Source organism: Telmatherina bonti (genome assembly GCF_933228915.1).
Source record: "Telmatherina bonti genome assembly, chromosome: 13".
Classification (NCBI taxonomy): domain Eukaryota; kingdom Metazoa; phylum Chordata; class Actinopteri; order Atheriniformes; family Telmatherinidae; genus Telmatherina; species Telmatherina bonti.
In genome coordinates, this window is record NC_136611.1 from 24373867 (window position 1) to 24393241 (window position 19375).

The 19375-nt window shown below is 38.3% G+C and overlaps 1 protein-coding gene across 1 annotated transcript in view; it reads right to left on the bottom strand.

Annotated features, from left to right (window-relative positions):
- The window catches only part of pdlim2 (PDZ and LIM domain 2 (mystique)), a 36819-nt gene that overhangs the window by 1476 nt on the left and 15968 nt on the right, over positions 1-19375 (bottom strand). The window contains exons 7-9 of the mRNA XM_079251788.1: positions 5327-5445; positions 710-855; positions 191-302 (exon numbers count right to left, since the gene is read on the bottom strand). Of these exons, the coding sequence (XP_079107914.1) occupies positions 191-302; positions 710-855; positions 5327-5445 (377 nt within the window). The remainder of the gene's footprint in view (positions 1-190; positions 303-709; positions 856-5326; positions 5446-19375) is intronic.

Consider the following 19375-nt stretch of genomic DNA (forward strand, 5'->3'; position numbering starts at 1 on the left):
CTATCACCACACTAAAACAACCCAGAAAAAAAAAAGAAAATATATAAACAATAAGGCCATAACTACACAAACTTAAATATCCTCCGGGCTGTGAGTAAAACTTCTATCTGCTTTGCCAAATTGTTATGGTTTAATCACCTGTGCATTGACCATCAGTGTGAGACACTGAGACACATGGCTAAACACTCACACAATGCTGGTGCCACACTTCTCACAAGTATGGTACTTGCTGACTCCTCCCACTGAAGTGCTTGGTTTCGGGGCACTGGGTGAGAGCTTCCCTGGAAACCGGAGGGCTGCCTCTGAAAATGAACACACACATAAACATCAACACACACGTACGTATAGCTGCTACTTACAATATACTGACCCACTATTTATTGCATCAGCAGTGTTCATCTACACTGCCCTGTCAGTGGAAATTGATTGTGTCTCCCACCATTTATTCCACATGGGACATGTCTTAGAAGCGACAAAACATTGTACATTACCACATCATGAAAGAATTTTTATCACTGCATGACTTTATTTACACTAGTATTTAGCAAAGTAAATAAAGATAGGAAAGGCACAATATGAGGATTATAATGTGAGCTGTAAACTGGACAGATCTTCTCTTCGTCCTGCACAAGTGATGACCAAATGGAATAAAGTCACTTGCACTTCCTTGTTCTGTTAGATGCATATTTGACAAGAATGTGGTTCTAACCTTTCTCATCTGCCTCCAAGACCTCTTGTAGCATCTTAAAAGTGTTTGACTGGCGAGGTGCTGTGCGGGACTCCTTGTTCTCCTGGATCATCTTGTAAACCTCTGAATCCCTGTCGAACCTCTGCATTGCTAAGTCTGAACTGGAACTGTTGCAGAAGAAACCCAAAACATTATGTCGCAGGTTATTACAATGTTACTAGGCTGTACATCAGAGAACTGCCTTCAACTACTCATCACATACATCATAAGAACTACTCTATAATCACTTTACCAACAAATTGTGTGGCTATTGATATGATGTCACTCTACAAGACAGGTAGGAAAAGAGAGGGAACTTTTTACAAGTTGACATTTAATTAGTGGAAAAATTACAATGGTTTGTGTTCCTAGCCAATTATTTCTCCTTGAAGTAGTGGAAAACAATGTATTTTACTGACTCTCACTGATGTTTGGTTGAATCCAAAATTTGGGTACATTGTAGAAAAAACATTTTAAAGTATAAACTGACTGACAGATGTATTAGTGCAGAAGTAAAAACACAAAGTTCATTTGCAAAGTCCATGTATCTATTTGCAAAGATCTGCGAGTGTTTGCTGTTAGTAGGAACCAGTTGTTCGAGTACCCACGAGTCATACTAGGTGTGGGTTAAAGCCTTCCATCTGCTTCCAACCTGTCAGCTAAAATCATTCAGCTGAACTAGAATGGCTGCTCCACCTGTTGCCACTCATAGCATAAACACTCATTTAGTTGTTCAATGAACAGCTGTTGTGTAGAGCAAGTCAAAGACCGAACCTTGGAAAAGCTATAACCATTTTTTTTTTTTTTTTTTTTTTTTAATGGTACAAACATGTATGTAATCTAGACGGTGTTTGGTATTTGGTTGTGTTTTTGTAGAAGGACAAAATGAAAGTGTGTAAGAAGTTGTACAATGAGACTAGCAGCAATCAAAAGCCTCAGATTTGGATAAAAAAAAGACTGTATGACTGTCTTTTTTGACTGTATGAAAGGAGAATGCATAATTCATAAGGAAGATTGGGCAACTAAGAGATTGATGCATATTTTTTTAGTATAATTCCCATATTCTGCTAAAATGATTTTATAAATCTAAAATCCTGGACAGTCATGTCAAATTTCATAGAACTTCCATGTCGTGATAGTATTTATGAGCTATTGACATTTGCCTTTTGTACTTTGGTTGACAAATTTGGTATTTACTCTGAATTTGGACTTTGGCTGATGACATGACAGACCAGGCCGGTCAATAAAAAAAAAACAAAGAAATCACAGCTTGTCTAAACGATGGGGGGAAAAACTCCCCTGTTGCATAGATTTTATGTTTAGTATCAGAGTTCGGTTGCCATGTCCAAAAACTGACAGATTCAAACAGTTCTTGGGTATATGGTTAGCACTCATTTATTATATCTAATATCATCTCTATCAAACATGTTCCGAGTGTTTTCATAAGCTCTATATGTTGCTGTGTGTGCATCTTTTGTACTGTATGTGTACTGTTATAAGTGTATTAATTTCAAACACAATAACATGAGCTTCACATAAGACAACAAATATGAGAACAAAACAGACGCTCAAAGTCTTTCCTCCATGTCTGTGAGCATGGTTCAAATTGAAAACAGACTTCTGCAGGACAACCTCCAAGTTTTCCACATGTTCCACTCCACCCTTGCTGCTCATTTCCCCTTTTTAACTCAATTTTCCCTGACATGCAATCTCAAAACAAATTAAATCAAAGCTAATAATAGAAGTGAGGGCAAGAAAATGGTATGTTTTTGAACAGGCACAAAAATCCATGAAAATATGGTCAAACTCCAAACAGTTTGATTGTAGTACTGTAACTTCAGGATAAGAAAGTTGTATTTTTTAACATCTACAGAACAGAGAAGAATCCAAGATCTAAAAACTGAGATATATGCTGCTGGCTTATAAACCCAACTTGGTCCAGGCTAGCAATGATAGCAATCTAGTCAAAGCAGACACTCTACATGTATGTAGCCATTACACATTGTAGATCACACAGCCAAACTGCAAACACATTTCTGAAACTGACATCATTGCAGTACAACAATTACAACTAAGGAGAAAAGCCAAATGACACAACTCACCTCTGTATAAAAAAAAAAAAAAAAAAAAAAAAAAAAAAGAACAAGGTTATAGATGCATGATTCCAGAAACAGTTCCTTTATTTCCAACACTTCCCAACAGTTCAGAATAAGAAGGAGAGAAAAGTTACAGCACACACAAATACAGAACACATAACCATCTAAACCAGACGAGACAGAAAAACAAGATTCTGACTGAAAGGTGTGCCTCTGGGCTTAAACTCATTGGCCACGCGGCAGAAAGGGGTGTGTAGATGGGTGTTACTGAATCTGTGATTGGCTGGTGAGAAGCAGGGAGAGGCTTATTGTCTAGGCTGGGGGCTCCAGACAAGGGGGCTGATCGAAGGAGAAGTAATGAATCTTTTTTGGGGAACTAGAGCTTTTGGAATGGACTACAGTTGCTAACCCGTCATATCTCAAGCCATACCAAGGGGAAACTGGGGCCAAAGTCAACTATCCTGTACTGTGCAAAAACAGGCACCAGATATTCCAGCAGAGTGTGTGCACACAAAAGATTATGAGAGCAATGAAAAGAAATGGGTTATTTTTGCTGAGGGAAAAACATAGTCACAATGGGAAATTTTAACTACAACAACTCGGGGAGGCATTAAATTTTTCAGAGAATTACAATTAATTTGCATTTACTGACACAACATGCAAGTACAAACATAAACAAGCACTAGGAAACAGATGTACAACAACTTGAACTTCACAGCTGACGTTTTGCAGATTTTCTCAGTAAGGCACCTCTATCCATCCATGTGGTATCCTACCTATACTGGTAAATCTCTCCAGCTGTTAAGACAGGACTCTTATCTATTGCTTGGCTCCTATCTCTCTATCTTCCTCCCATAATGTCTTTTTGCATTTTTTTTCTAAATCAGTCACAGTGCGGGGTTCAAAACAGCCAGTGTGCTCACATTCGCTGAGTAGCGTGTAACACAGTGGATGAAGTGCAATTCAGCTGCGACATCAAATGGCATCCTGGAAGAAAAAGTTGTATAATGCGGTTTCCTGGCCTCTGTACACTGTTGGGCAGTGACGGCTCCAGAAATGATCATCATAGATGTCACTGTGCTGTCAAATGAGCCCAGAATGCAGAGTTTAGGATTGGAGAGTTATTTAGTGCATCTTTGAATGACTTTTTCATGAATAAATTTCAGAAAATAGAAACTAACCCCCAATAAAACGAAATCTTTCAAGGAAATGTCAATGATAAAAACATTCAGTGCCTCCAGGTAGTAACAAAGAAAACTTTATTTAGTCCGTGTGGACCAGTTGTCGAGATGTAGACAAACACAATGAAGCAAAACTGTAAATACTATCTATTTTACATTAAATACAAGCAACAAGCTAGTGGATTTCACCATGAGTCTGTTTCACATGTGCACTGGAGCCCCAAAATTTTACAGATACTTTCTGGAATAACTGTATAAAAATGGGAGATTAAGTGGACTTTGGAGTTTATTCAGATGGAATTCTGCAGCTGTATATTAGTTAAAGAAAACCTTAGACTGAGTCAATGTGTGAACAGAGTATGTGATTCACTACAGAACTTAGGAGATCAGATGTGAGGTGCTAAACACCCTCTGCAGGCCAACCTGGAGCCTTGTGGGGCATTAAAGAAAAATTTCAAACTTTTTGGTCAAATTTAGGAACTGAAAAATAAAAATACAATTAGGAAGAACAAAAAGATGAAGAATATAAAGAATAACAAAGACAAAAAAAATTCATTTTTGTTGAGACTTCTGTGGTGATAAGTTTCATCCTTAAACTCTGTATACCACAAATCACATGTAAAACTAGGTTAAATACTAGCTGTGTTATTGGGGGGCAATAATGAGTACTGTGTAAAGCAGACGAGAAACACACACCCTATGCACTGCTCAAAATTTGAAACTTTAAAATCTAGAGAAACATCTGATTAAATCAAACACTACATCTAAAATGTCTTAAACAGCTTTACACATTTTCCTGACAAAGAAAGCATGTGGTGGACAAATGTAAGGTGGCATCTTCATGCTGTTCTAAGCAGCAAAAGCATGATAAAGTAAAGTCACGTGTTTACTACAGCAATTTCACAAGTAGGCAGAAGCAAGTATTGAGAAATGTATCAAACATTACCCAACAGATTTCTAGCATTGGGAAAAAAGACCTCCAGAACAACTTATATTTAGGGCTAACATCTGTAGTTGTACATTTACTTCTACACCCCTGTAGGTGGCGCTGAATGTTTGCCTGTTGAATGTGCTCTTGTTTGGTAGTATGGCATTGCAATACTGTGAAGAAGCTAGTCTGTTTTGGACTCGGGTCACTGAAGCTTTTAAATCACTGAGAACCAATGCAACAAATGATCTCTATGATCTCTATGATTTGTGAGCCAAAGTTGTGGATACAGAAATGTTTCAGCGTTGACATCAGGATACAAGTTTTAAAATAAAGGATTACAATTTCATATGCATGTAGTAAGTAACTAAGATGGAGCAAAAGATGTGTTTACCTGCGTCGAGGGGACATGGGTACATCCCGATCAATGGGGCTATGTGGCGAGTAGCGTCCTGGTGGGGTCGGGGTCCTGCTGGACACTGAGTTATGTCTTAAGTCCGATGAGAAGAACTCCTATGATAAACAGGACAACAACAAAGAATGAAAGCGAATATGAATAGGCATGAAAGGGACCATTTATGTAGAGGCTGAAGCCTATTCAACTCCACCAACACAGAGAGGAAGTGATTAGACTTTGATGCAATACAACTGTATCAGAGACTGAAAGAGCTATGTTTAGCTCTGTAGCAGGAGTCCCATCACGCTGTTTATGGATTAGCTCTCTACAAAAGGTGATTGGCTCAGGAACAAAATACAACAGGAAGCTCTAAATATAAGAAAATTGCATACATGACAGCCTGTGTTACAAGTTAAAGCTGTCTGGTCAAAATAACAACAGAAGGGATCTATCAGTAGCTTAATGCTATTTTTTATTCCAATGGGTGATGTTTGTTCCAAATGCTATTTGCAATTGCCGTGATTTGACACTATATAAATAAAGTTGAATTAAATTGAATTGAAAATTATACTTTCACTGTGTTTGGTGTTCACTGTGGGTTTTTTTCTTATGAAAATAACAACCAGCATTCATGTCTGCTAATGTCTCAATTATAGCAATGTACATAAAAAATTACAGATGATTGATTTACTTATTTGTCATCTCAGCTTTGCTTCACTAGCTCAGCTAATAGAGGTTAGATGTCAAGGCAATATATATTTAGTATCAACTGCAAGGCTGGTATGATAGGAAGGATTGTACTTCAGTAGTTTCCAGATTATGCTCAATATCAGAATTTGTTCATTTGTGGTAATCAGGGTAACCTCTGGGAAAAATTGGGGGAAAAATAAATTAATAAATAAAATACTGCACATTCAGCCGAAGCTTTAAAGCTTTAGCGTATTTCTCTTTTTAAAGTTGGCTTTAAATGTACCTTTTAATGCTTTCTGTACCATGCTGTAATGCTTAAATGTTATATGTAAAGTACTTGTGCAATACAAATCAATGTGGCTTTTCAATGCAAAGACTTACTTTATAAAATGCTAATCAGTGAAGAAAATGTAAAGCAAGAAAGAAAAAAAATTTGCTGCCTGTACCATTATATTGCTAACTGGACTGCAGCAGTCTGAATAGCACCTATCTGTGATTTCCTCTACTGTTTGATTTCTTACTTGTGTTTTTCTCACTGTCATATGTAAGTCACTTTGGATAAAAACTTCTACCAAATGACTGTAGACTAGACTAGACTAGAATAGAATATTTACTTAGGTAAACTGGTTAAATTGACAGAAGAGGGCGCTACATACCAACTGAAGACAATTAGCTTGTAAATGAAGGTCTCAGCAGATGTGACAGTGACTTCTAACAGTTTTCAATAAAAACCACAATGTAAAGCACACAGATTATTAAGTGAAAATGTTGACTTATGCAACTTGGGTAAGCTGAATGCTGAGGCAAATGGCCCAAGGCACATGTCCATAAACCCAACACCAGGACTATGTCTGCACAGCACATATATCATTCTAGACACTTTTACTGTCAGGAATTCCACAACTACAATGCTGTTTGGTATCCACCATGTCCACCTGTAATACTGACCACTTACTGATCAAAAAAGCATGCACATATACTGGAATATTTCAATCACTAAGTTGACTGCATAAGTGCTTCAATTTCAAGAATTTTCTGAGTAAACAAAGTCATAATTTCATTTTAGTCCTGGTTACAGTCCAGCTAATCAAACAGCCCACAGACAACTCAAGGGAATATCGTTCAAAACACAGATCATTGAGTTTTTCTTCTTTAAAAGTCACCAGTTAGCATTAGTGTTACACAGGCTGCAGCAGAGACAGAAATGACTCCACCCTGCTCTCTGAAGATCAAATCTTCAGATAGAAGTTTGAATCTTCAGGGAGTAGATTCAGTATAATCTGATACATACACCAATGCCTGACACAGTAGTTGGATGGAGTCAAAGATTTTGGGACCAATACCCGATTTCAATTCAGCAGCGTCTCTGTTCTCAATTTAGTCCAATTTTCCTCTTCTTTTGCTATAGTCAGTGAGCAGATTAATGGTGCATGCCAGGAAGCTTTTACCAGAAACGATCATGGAGCTGCTCCCTGCGATTCCTTCCAGAATAAACCCAACATAATAACTCGAGGCTCATAAGATCACGCATTTCATATTATTGGAGTCAAAGAATAGAGACATCCATGTCCTCTCCTGTGGTGAAGCAATCTAAAGGGCATATACCTGATGGACATACATGCTTTAAAGATTCCTCCAGGTAGTGCTAGTGAAGCCACACAGTATGTGCATAACAATCCACACTAATGCAAACCAAAAGGGTCTTATATAAGTGTCTGGATACTGACTGGATTTTCATGATATTCAACAGCATAAAAATCTATGAATAAAAATCAGTTCTCTGATCTATGAGACCCAAGAGAATTGCCATGAACTTTACAAAAACAAAGACAAGAAAAAACAAAAAGAAAAACAAGCAGCAATGTAACATGGAGTATGCACCTGTGATCAAACCTAATTTTTGTAAAATGTAAAAAAAAAAAAAAAAAATAAAATAAATGTTAATAACAGAATACAATGGTTTGCGAATATTTTCTCCAATTTTCAATTAAATACACTACAAAGACATTTGATGTTCACATAGATGAACTTGATTGTTTTTTTTTTGCAAATAATTACTAATTCTGGATATGATGCCTATAACACCCAAAAAAGCTGGGACAGAGGCAAAAAAAAAAAAAAAAAACAAAAAAAAAAAACCACTGGGAAACTTGAAGAATGCTCACAAAAAAAAAACCTGCTTGGAGCATTTCATGGGTGAACAGGTTAACTGTAAACATCAGTATCATGATTTGGGGATGCTACTTTTATGCCCAAAGACTAAGTAATTCACTTGTAGTGATGGGGTGGGGAACCGCTTGTGAACATCTAAATGAGCAAACAGTCTCCATACAATTGGAAGGAATTTAAGGATTTTATGATCTACAGTACATAATATCATCAAAATATTCAGAGAATCTGGAAGAATCTCTACATATAACCAGCAAAGCCAAAAACTAACAATGAATGCCCATGACCTTTGATCCCTCAGGCAGTATTGGATTAAAAACTGACATTTTGTAAAGATTATTATGATTATTATTATTCCTTATGTGGGCAAAGGAACACTTCAGAATACCATTGTTTCTTGACACTGTTTGTCGCTGCATTGAACAATTAAAACTTTGCCATGCAAAGCAAAAGCCATATATCATTAAAGCCCAAAAATACCACCAGATTTCTTGGCCAGAGCTCAACTTAGAGGATGACTGACGCAATGTAGAAAAGTATGCTGTTGTCTGACAAGTACACATTTCCAACTGTTTTTGGAAATCAAATACATCTTGTCCTGCAGGACAAAGAGGAAAAAGAACTATCTGGATTGTTACCAGGGGACAGTTCAAAAGTCAACACCTGTGATGGCATTGTGTTACTGTCCATAGCATAGGTAACTGGCACATCAGTGAAGCCACCATTAATGCTGAAAGATACATCGCAGTTTTGGAGCAAAATTTGTATGTCATCCACATCTTGCTCATTTCAGCAAGACAATGCCAAGCGGCATTCTGCATGTGGTACAACAGCGTAGCTGCGTCCAGATCTGTCTCCCGTTGAAAGAGTGTGGCACATTATGAAGCACTAAATATGACAACAGAGACACCCGACTGTTGAGTGACTGAAGTTGAACATGAAGCAAGAATGAGGAAGAATTTCACCTGCAGAGCTTCAAAAATTTCTGTCGTCAACTCTCAAAGATCTATTAAGTGTTGTTAAAAGGACAGGTGATGTAACGCAGTGGTCAACATGCCCCTGCCCCAGCTTTTTGGGAAAGTGTTGCAGGCATTAAAATCAAAATTAGTGAATATTTGCTAAAATTAGTGTGAACATTAAATGTATTGTCTTAGTATTGTATTAAACCATTTTTAAAGGTAATAAAAAGTTAAAAAGGATTAGGAAGTCATTGTATTCCATTTTTATTTACATTTCATACAACGTCCCAAAATCATTAGAAATGGGGTTGTAGAAACAGTACACACAACACAAAAGCAACTGCACATGCAATTCACTCATCACCTTCTTCTATTCAGCCAGATCTCATACCAGAATTTTACTGCAGTAACCATGGCACAACTGGCACCGACCTGAAACTATTGTATGTTCTCTACTACACCTTTGTTTTAAAATCCTTACTGTTCCAATGCCACCCATCAAACCATCACTCACGGCTGATACAAGAGCTACAATGCATGTGATAAACTGTGCCATAGTAGTGCCAACAATGTCCCCATGTTTTATGCACCAGCAAATTCAGGGAGGGGCACAGACAAACTGAGGAAAGCCTATTATTTAGTCTTGGATAGAAACATGGCCATAGATGGGAGAGAATGCAAGAGAATATCAGCCAATTTTCAGTGGTTCCTGTGGCTGCCAAGAGGAGGAAGCTCTGATTAAAGCTGCACTGAACTGTAATCAGGAGTTCACAGTCAACAAACCCAAAATCATTAGAGCCAATCACTGGGAGGCTGGGCTGGTTTTAAGTTGAATATACACCAACACATCAAGTACATTACAACTTATATGCCAGCCATTTTAAGTGTCATGTTTAGAGGGAACAAGTGCATGCACAACACTCCATAGAAGTCTGTAGAGAAAATATTTGGCATACACGTGACTTGACTTTTTTTTTTATAAAGAGAAAAAAATAAAATAGCCCCTGTTATTTCACAGAAGTAACTATAAACTCAAAATCTCAGCCTTTAGTTTGTTTGGAGCACATTTGTGCTCTGTAGGAGACATTGATTATGTTTGGTGTATGTTGGGAGGGGGGAAAAAACAGAAATTTTAAGTATATCACTAGTAAATTATCTATAATACTTTGGTCATCTGCAAATTTTACATGTTAGCGTACTGGCTAAAGAAGCATGGTGGGTAGTGCAACCAAACCTCACCTTTTTCAGGGTTTGTGTAACTTATTAACTTTAGGTGTCACTGCTAGAATACTCTTCTGAAAAGAAAAGAAAATGTGTATTTACAGAGATGCAAAACTTATAAATCCAGTTTGGTGTGCGGTAGCCCGAGCTCAGTTTGCTAATAGGAGCCCATATGCTTGGTAGGTTGCTGTAAGCTTCCTTGTCTGGTATCACACACTTGAATGGTGAATGAGCGTAATTTTGAGTTCAAATAATTCTCTTGCATGATCATGCAAAATGGTGCACCTGGTTGAAAACGAAGACCACCCTACTGCTAAGGCTGGCTGCTAAAAACATTAGAGAAAGTAGATGTTATTGTCAAAGAACAACATCAGTAGTAAAATAGAATTAAAGCTTTGTGTATGACTGGGCACCACAAGAAACAAAAGGAAATAGCCAACTGAAGTGAGGGCAGCTGTTTTAGATCAAGACCAATAGGAGACATTTAGGGCAATGTCAGCAAAGGAGTCTTCAGTCTGGCTCCAAGCAAGCCACTCTGCATCATCATTACCACCCTGCAGCTTCAATTACAGGGCATTGGACAGCAGTTCATACAAGTGAGGCCTGGAGCAGCTTATATTTTGGGAATCCTGGTGCTGCTGTGAGACAGTGCAGTAACTGCTCAATCTGTCTCCACCACAAATATGAATGATGCACTACAATGAGGCAAGGCAGAGTATGTATTTTGGGCTGGGTATAATCAGAGTAGTGTGCAATGTTTTCTATCCATCAGCATGCACTGCTGGAGGTCCTGAGCAAAGACTTCTGCTCATAGTAACCTACTTGTTACCCACTGCCACTGATGCCCGATGCCCTGTGCCTTATAATTACATCCAATGGTGCATTACAGTATCCACATTCTGCAACAAATAAAACAAAATCTTGTTGAAAATTAGACATTATCTTGTATCAACAAGTCAGGCAATAAACTGTGTTTACCTTTAATTTTCCCTCACATCTAACTGCTGTGGGTTTATCAAGAAGTCCGAACTATAGTGCTGACTGGAATAATGATGTGACTAGAACAGTTTGTTGATGGAAACATAGCAGCTCACACAGTCAGACCATCTGCAGGGCGCTGTGTCAGCACACGAGAATCATCTGGCAGCCCCAATCATTTCTGACACAGAAATCAAAGAGGGAGGTGTGTGTGTGTACGTGTTTTTCTCTACCAAAAGAACAGTAAATAACTGCTTTGTTGCATAACACAAAATTAAAATTTATAGCGCACACTATATTGCTAATTTGGAGAGGGTCTCATGTTGTGAATGGGATTTGGGGAAAAAATTACTGATACTGATAAAAAAAAAAAATACTGCATGAAATACATCAGCAATGAGATGCTTATAGCAGCAAAAAACTTTCAGTGTGTTAGACTATATATTAACTACAGTCCCTTTAGAACATGAGTAGGCAAGTTCAGTCCTAGAAATTTGTAGTCCTGCAGATGGTCAATGTTTCCCCATTGCAACTTGGCTGATTCAAATTAAATTGATTCAATAACTTAAAGTTCTGCTCACAGACTCATTCATTTGAAGCAGGTATGTTGAAACAGATAATCAAAAACCTGTAGGGCTGTAACTCTCTAGGGCCAAACTTTCCTACCTGTTATAGAATTTGCTAAATGAAATTAGCCAATTTGTTTTACTCTAAAAGTGTCCTACAAGTTAAATGAGTACAAGTAAAATGCTTAGAGGATTTGTTTTTCACATTTAATCCATGCATTTTTCAAAATAAAAGTGATAGTCAAATTACATAGGCTACACTGTACAGAACTCATTCCTTTCTGTAGGACACAGATGGCTTTAGGAGTACTCATTCTTCTTGATCCTCCAATGCATTTGACATGGATTCTTGGCATAATAATAACAAGAACTAAAGTGTGGGAGATTGTGTGGATACCAGGGCTAATATGTCCTCTGATCCCCATTCATTTACCATGACCACACACCATCAAACTGCTGCAGATATAAACCATATGTGAAAGATTAGAGGTTAAATGAACAGTGGAGGGAATATGACAACAGGATTCCTTAACATACAGTAATTCACTTTGTGAACAGTTTAGTTCTTGGTTAGAAAAAATAGATTTTATCTAAATGCTTCTTAAAAATTTACTTTTAAACATGTTAGACAACAAGACCATCTTCATAGTTGAGTTTTTGTTCAATAAGCCTACACATGATGTTTGACTCCAGGACGATAAATGAGGTTAAGCCTGAATGTGTGAATTATGAGCGAAGTAATCGCACAGTAAGTACTTTCAGACCCTGAGAGAAGCAAAAGCCGTCTCATATAATCATAACGTTGGTGGTCTGAGGGAAGTATTCACCCTCACTGCCACCAAATTTTAGTAATACAATGAGGGATGGATGTCATTCTCAAGGGTTTATTTATACATGTAGAGCCATGAGCAACACATTTTTCACCCCCATAAAATAAAGCCAAAAAAAGTTTCATTTGGAACAGCATATAAAGCTCATTACACATCTGCAGCTCATTATGGTTGGACTACAAATCACTGGACTTGAAAATTCTTAATTTATCATCATTCAATGCCCTTTTCTCAGTTACAAAAAAAAAAGAATAAAATTAAATTGATAAGATAAAATTTAATGGTATGGCCAAAATTGTCATGATGACAGAACACATTGAGTGAACCCCATCTCTGAAAAAATACTCTCCAAATCCTCCTGTGCTTTTTTCTTTTTTTTGTTATTTGTCGAATCTTTGGCCTTCCCCTCTTCAGGCAAAGTGTGAAGGTACCTCTTTTTTTCCTTTTTTTTTTTTTTTTTTTTAAAACCACCCACTCATCCTTCTTAATGTAATCTTTTCCTTATCCTGCATTTTTAAAAAAGTGTGCCGCTTTGCGGCTGCTGCTTCCATCTGCCTGATCCTGTTTATGTCACATGGATGTTGTTTTGTCTACCCTTGGACAGGTTGTATTGGAATTAATTTCATTGTGGCAGGATGCTGGCTCAATGACAAATAATGATTCTGATGACTATAACAGGCCAAAACTGTATAATTCAATTAGGATACAATTTAAACTGCAGGCACCAAAAATGTGTTAGCTCTCTATCAATTTCCAATTATAAATGAACGTGAATATAGTTTAGTTAATATACCCCACAGAACTTTTATCCTGTAATTTCAATGGTAAATTAATCTGACAGCATCATAATCCATTTCACATAAACCTATAGACAGGGTAACAGTAGCTTCAATGTGCAATCATGTAATACAGTGAAATAGAATACTTGATATTCATATCTGACAGGATTCTGCAAGTAAGCCAACATAAATCTGAAATGTTGGCAGCCTATGTATTTATAGTCTCACAATGTAGCAAAATTATTCCAGTTTTTACTGCAGAAGTCATTTTAAAAAGAAAACTATTTGGATTTATGGCCAACAAATGCAGCCCAAGTAACCACTACTCTAAAACATAGGTATTATATGATGTTAAACTAGGGAATATAAACCAACATGTTTGTTGGCATGAATGCGTTGACAGGCAGTTTTTAACATAGTTTCCTTGACAACAACTTTTAGAATGTTGACATATTACAAAACCACTTTCATAAACAGTACCAACTAGTGAAAAGAGCCCATCTCTCCACACCAACATTTCCCTGTAAAATCCACAGGGCCAGCAGTCCCCATGAGGGCACCTGGAGGCCTGGAAAGCACTGGGAATCAAAAGTGCACCAGTTTGCTTTTCCACTCCAGGGGAAAGAAAAACAGGCAGCATGATCAATCAGTGAGGATGATGAGAGGCATGCTGCCCATGGAGGGGCCACAATGGACCCCACGCTTAACGGCTACCAGACCACGTGAAAAGGCCTCACACTGACCAGTCACATAGCTCACTGTGCAGGAAAAACAAAACAAAACATCCCACTGCTAATTGGGTGCTGGGTGCGTGCTTGGGGTGCATTTTGGAGGGATTCTGACATGTGCCTGGTTAAATCAGCTTTCCATACACAGAAACTGCTAAACACGTCTTTAGCTGCAAATGATTTAAACACAATGGTATGTCCAACTTTAGGGAATCTTGGAGAATTTACTTCTTTTCTCATGAGCTAGCAGATATTGAAGTCTATGAACAGTCATTTACATTGTTTTATGACAAAAACAATTACTGTTAACATATCACTAAACACCCTTCATAAACAGTACCAACTAGTGAAAAGAGCCCATCTCTCCACATCAACATTTCCCTGTAAAATCCACAGGGCCAGCAGTCCCAATGAGGGCACCCGGAGGCCTGGAAAGCACTGGGAATCAAAAGTGCACCAGTTTGCTTTTCCACTCCAGGGGAAAGAAAAACAGGCAGCATGATCAATCACAGGGGATGAGGAGAGGCATGCTGCCCATGGAGGGGCCACAATGGACCCCAAGCTTAACGGCTACCAGACCACGTGAAAAGGCCTCACACTGACCAGTCACATAGCTCACTGTGCAGGAAAAAAAACAAAAAAAAAACATCCCTCTGCTAAAGCCACAGCCAGCAATCCTCCCTGGACACTGGCTTGGCTTAGCATAGCATCAACATGCCAAACCAAACAAGAGGCCCACTCATGTCAGCCCTAAAATAGTGCATCACTGAAAACCATCACTGTCAAGTTTAAGATACACATTTGTGCATTTAGTGTTGGATGAGAAGCCACTATAGGTGAGGCACATTCCCCTTCTATAACTTTCCACTCTGGATGATAAACACTTTCTAGCTTTAATTATTTACCAACAGTGTGTGCAATATAAAGTTTCACAATTTGGCTAAATTGAAAAAAAGACATTAAAGATTATTTCTACATCTGAATGCCAAGTCTTTGTTTCTGCTCCAAATCAACAAACACAGCTTTACACTCCAACCTGCCACAACCTTGAATATAAACACTAAATTTACTGCTGGTGTGTAAGCCATCAAGCTTAAGAAACGGTGGCTGAAAATGTTAAGATAAATCATGTACACATGCCTTGTTAAAAAAAAAAGAATTTGATTCAACATTTCATACCACCAAGCCCACTCCACCCAACTTAGCATTGAGAGGAAGAGTTTGGTTTACCATGAACTGAAATTGTGTGTCATTCTGCCATGCATAGCTGGCCATCCTACTCTTGGCAGAACATTTATACAGCAACCTTCTTGTCCCTGCACGGCATCAGGAAGCCTACCAAAGAAACCCTCAGAAACCTCAAAATGCAGCAATTAAAACCCACATGGAGAACCTGGTCTTAATGGCAGAAAAGCGGGTCAAGTCTCATAAAAATGGTTTCATTTTGCCTTGTTCAGCGCAACACTGATCTCATGGTCACTTCTTGATGATATAAACAGACACTCTGAAGCATGACAGGAGCAAGCCCCATTAACTCATTGGCTGCCAGGTATTGTTACAGCAGAGAGCCCCGTGCATTTTAGAGCATTTTGGCTCATCTGTTGGGACTGAGGAATGTGTAGGGTCAATTTGGCCAGGTGCGTATGTTGGGCCTTTTTGGGGTGTGCACTCGGAGCACATTCTCAACATCTTGGGTGGGTGGTGGGTGCTGGGTGCTGGGTGCGTGCTCAGGGTAAATTTTGGAGGGATTCTGACATGTGCCTGGTCAAATCAGCTTTCCATATACAGAAACTGCAAAACATGTCTTCAGCAGCAAATAAGTTAAACACAATAGTATGTCCAACTTTAGGGAATCTTGGAGAATTCACTTCCTTTCTCATGTGCAAACAGATATTGAAGTCTATAAACGGTCATTTACATTGTTTTATGACAAAAAAACAAATTACCATCAGGTACGAGATTACACATATAAGTTCATTGATACAACTTGTAACTTTACTTACTTCATCACATGAAGTTTTCCTACAACTGTCTGTCATATTGCACTATAATGTATTGGTAATCTGTTTTTAGCATAGAAGCTGAAATGTTAATTAAAAATACTTCTGAGGTCAAAGTTTCCATTAACAAACCTTTTAAACATCTCAATACGTTAAAAGAACAAATATTTACAAGTGTCAAATAGAATCAATAAAATGAAAAAATTAAAATGCATCCTATTATTTGCAGCCAAGCACAGTCATGGCAGAACGTGAGGAGGTGCATTTAACTTGAGGCCCTTTACAATAATATCATGGGATGTATATTTCAATTTTGAACATTTTTGTCAGATTTTTGCATTTTATCACAGACATGTTCTTCTGGTGCTGCAATATTGAAATCATAAAGATAACATTCCTTTCCTTTGATTAAAAAGTTACTTTGGTGATTGACAAACAGCTTGGGAATGTCAGAAAGCTCCCTGGTGTCCACTCTGCTTCAGGCAGACCCCTCTGTTCCGGCTCACATCACAACAACAGGACTTGTGACATGAGGGAAAAGGCAGCACCAGCCATTCACAGCATCTGCCATCACAACCACTATTGTACATGGGGCCTTTTCTCAGGACATCCAACACCATGGAAAAGGGGGGATTCTGTTGCACATCCCAATTTCTCAACTCAGAGAGCCAAAACAAGGGTGGAAAAACCTTTTAGTGCTTTTCAGTGAAGTCGATCACCTGATACAGCAGCACTCTACACCTCTCAGATGGGACAGAGGCCCTTGTCATGGATGCACTACATCTCAGTGCTCACTGGGCTTCTGTGTTGATGCCAGCTAGAGCAGAATAATGCACAATGAGCGCAAGGCAGGCCTCTTCCCCACCCCAGCCATATCCCCCGCAAACACGATGGAAGAACTCAAGTCTCTGTTACAGGAGGCTCATCATCACTTAAAAAGAAGTAGAGGTCCCCAAGAGGAAGGTTTCCGGCAACAAAAACTCACACTCACTAACCCAATATAATCTTAAGATAGATCTAAATGAACAATTGAAGAGCACTTAAAAAGGCCAGAGAATATAAGGCAGAAACCGTTTCTACATAAGAAAAATTGGGGAAAAAGAAATTTCAAAAGGGCAGAGATGGTTGAAGAGCAGCTTCATAGATATGAACATTTCCACACTGCCCTGACAGAATGCTTCCAATGGCTCTAGGGATAACAAACCGAAGCTTGACGCAACATCAATCAGCTGTGATGTGCATCAGCAACCCGATGAACAGGATGTTACAACTCAGCTGTAAACAAAGACCAAGTTGTACTTACTAAGTCAGGATGTCACTGAACACTAATCCTACAATTCCCAAAATGCACCACAAACACCACAAAAGTGTCTTTTGTTACTTCATATCTTTCTGACAACAAGCCTGTATGCACTGAACTAACCAACAATGTTAAGCAAAAATTATCAATTTAACTTTAACTGGCAGTGACATGCAAGTAGAGCCAGTGATGGAGTATAAATATACTACAGGATGGGCGAGCTGACAGCTGTGCCTGAAAATGTAAGACTTAATGCTATCATATCCCAGTGCCAGTACGGTGAACATAATCTAAATCAAACAGATTAACAGTAGGATCCTTAATAGCAATATTTTTAAAATAACAAAAGTTCCCACAGCAAGTGGAAATCATAGCATCCCGAATCAATATGCAAACTGGGATGCCTGAAAGGACTGGGAGCATGCAATAACTTACATTACTTCATAAGCAAGATAAATAGACCAGATGATGGTTCCCATCTGAGAATAAAATATAATATGTCATGCACGTCAGCTAAGTCTTCAGCCAATCAAAGTTGTGTTGTTCAAGAGTAGTCCAAGACCATGCAGTTGACAAAAACGGAACTGCAGCACCCAACTAATCCTGGCTGCCTGGCAGCCACCTCACATATGCAAAGTTTTAGGTTCTGGGTCCCATTCATTTCTAAATTTTGCACATAAAGTACCCCTTTTCTTATAGGGATCAAAGAGTAGTGATTATTCAGCCATCCAAATGGATCGGCTATGTGTCTCTTCAGTTACTAAGAACATCAGCTCTGAATGATCACGTTCCATATTGTCTTGACATGGTGACATCCTGCAAAGTCACATCGTGATAAAAACAACTTTGAAAGAGTCTAAATAACACATGCTTGCAGTATTTAAGAGAAGTGTTTCTGTCTTGCACTAGTAAAAAGACTATATTATTTGCCTCACTCATATTTTTGTACAGTAGGTGATGTATAACATAAGCCTTTTATTAACAACTGGTGGTCAAGAGTGTTTAGAAGATCCCCACAAGGCCCGCTTGGTCTGAAGTTAGAGCATGGCCAGATGGGTCAATATTTCCATTGTAAAAGACATAGAAACTATCTTGACATGAGCAAACAGTCTCAGACTTGACAGTGTTGTGCATTCAACAAATAAAGTTGTAAATAAAGACTCCAAACTCAGTGCAAAAATCTGGAAGCTTGACATTTCAGATAGCTGCCTCTTGGGAAAAATGCTTGAATGTTTTTAAGTTCAAACCCTGCATATTTATCTAACTTTATGTAATGTCCAAAGTTACAAAAATGACTGGAATTCTTTGTGCCATGACAAAAGGTCCTGTATGTTTTTTCTGCTTTGTCATTTCACATGTTCAGCCTTCAGTGGGACCCTTGCTTGAGACTAAGTAAGTAAGCATAGCTGAAATAGCTCATGATGAACTTTCCCACAACATTTTCTCTCTTTAACTCACTGAAGTCTTTCCAGACAAGCTAGTCACCCCTCCTACTGGTTTTGTTGCTGGAAGGGTAAATGGATCATAGTATTTAGAACTCCAAGTCAATATTTTGCTTTTTTTTTCCCTCTACATTTTACCACCCTCTGAGACTAATGAGTCTCCATTAATACAACTAAAGGTTAGGGCATTGTTCTGATACAGAGTAACTATTTCTATCTTGAAACAGTCCTTGAATTAAAACACAAACTGCTGTATGGCACAATGCCACATACTTTCAAAGACTGACCTTTATAGCTTATGCACTGCTTGTTGTAAAAATGTCAAACCCTGTCTGTAACTTGCCCTCATAGTGACATCCAGTACGTCAACCACAAACTCCTTCA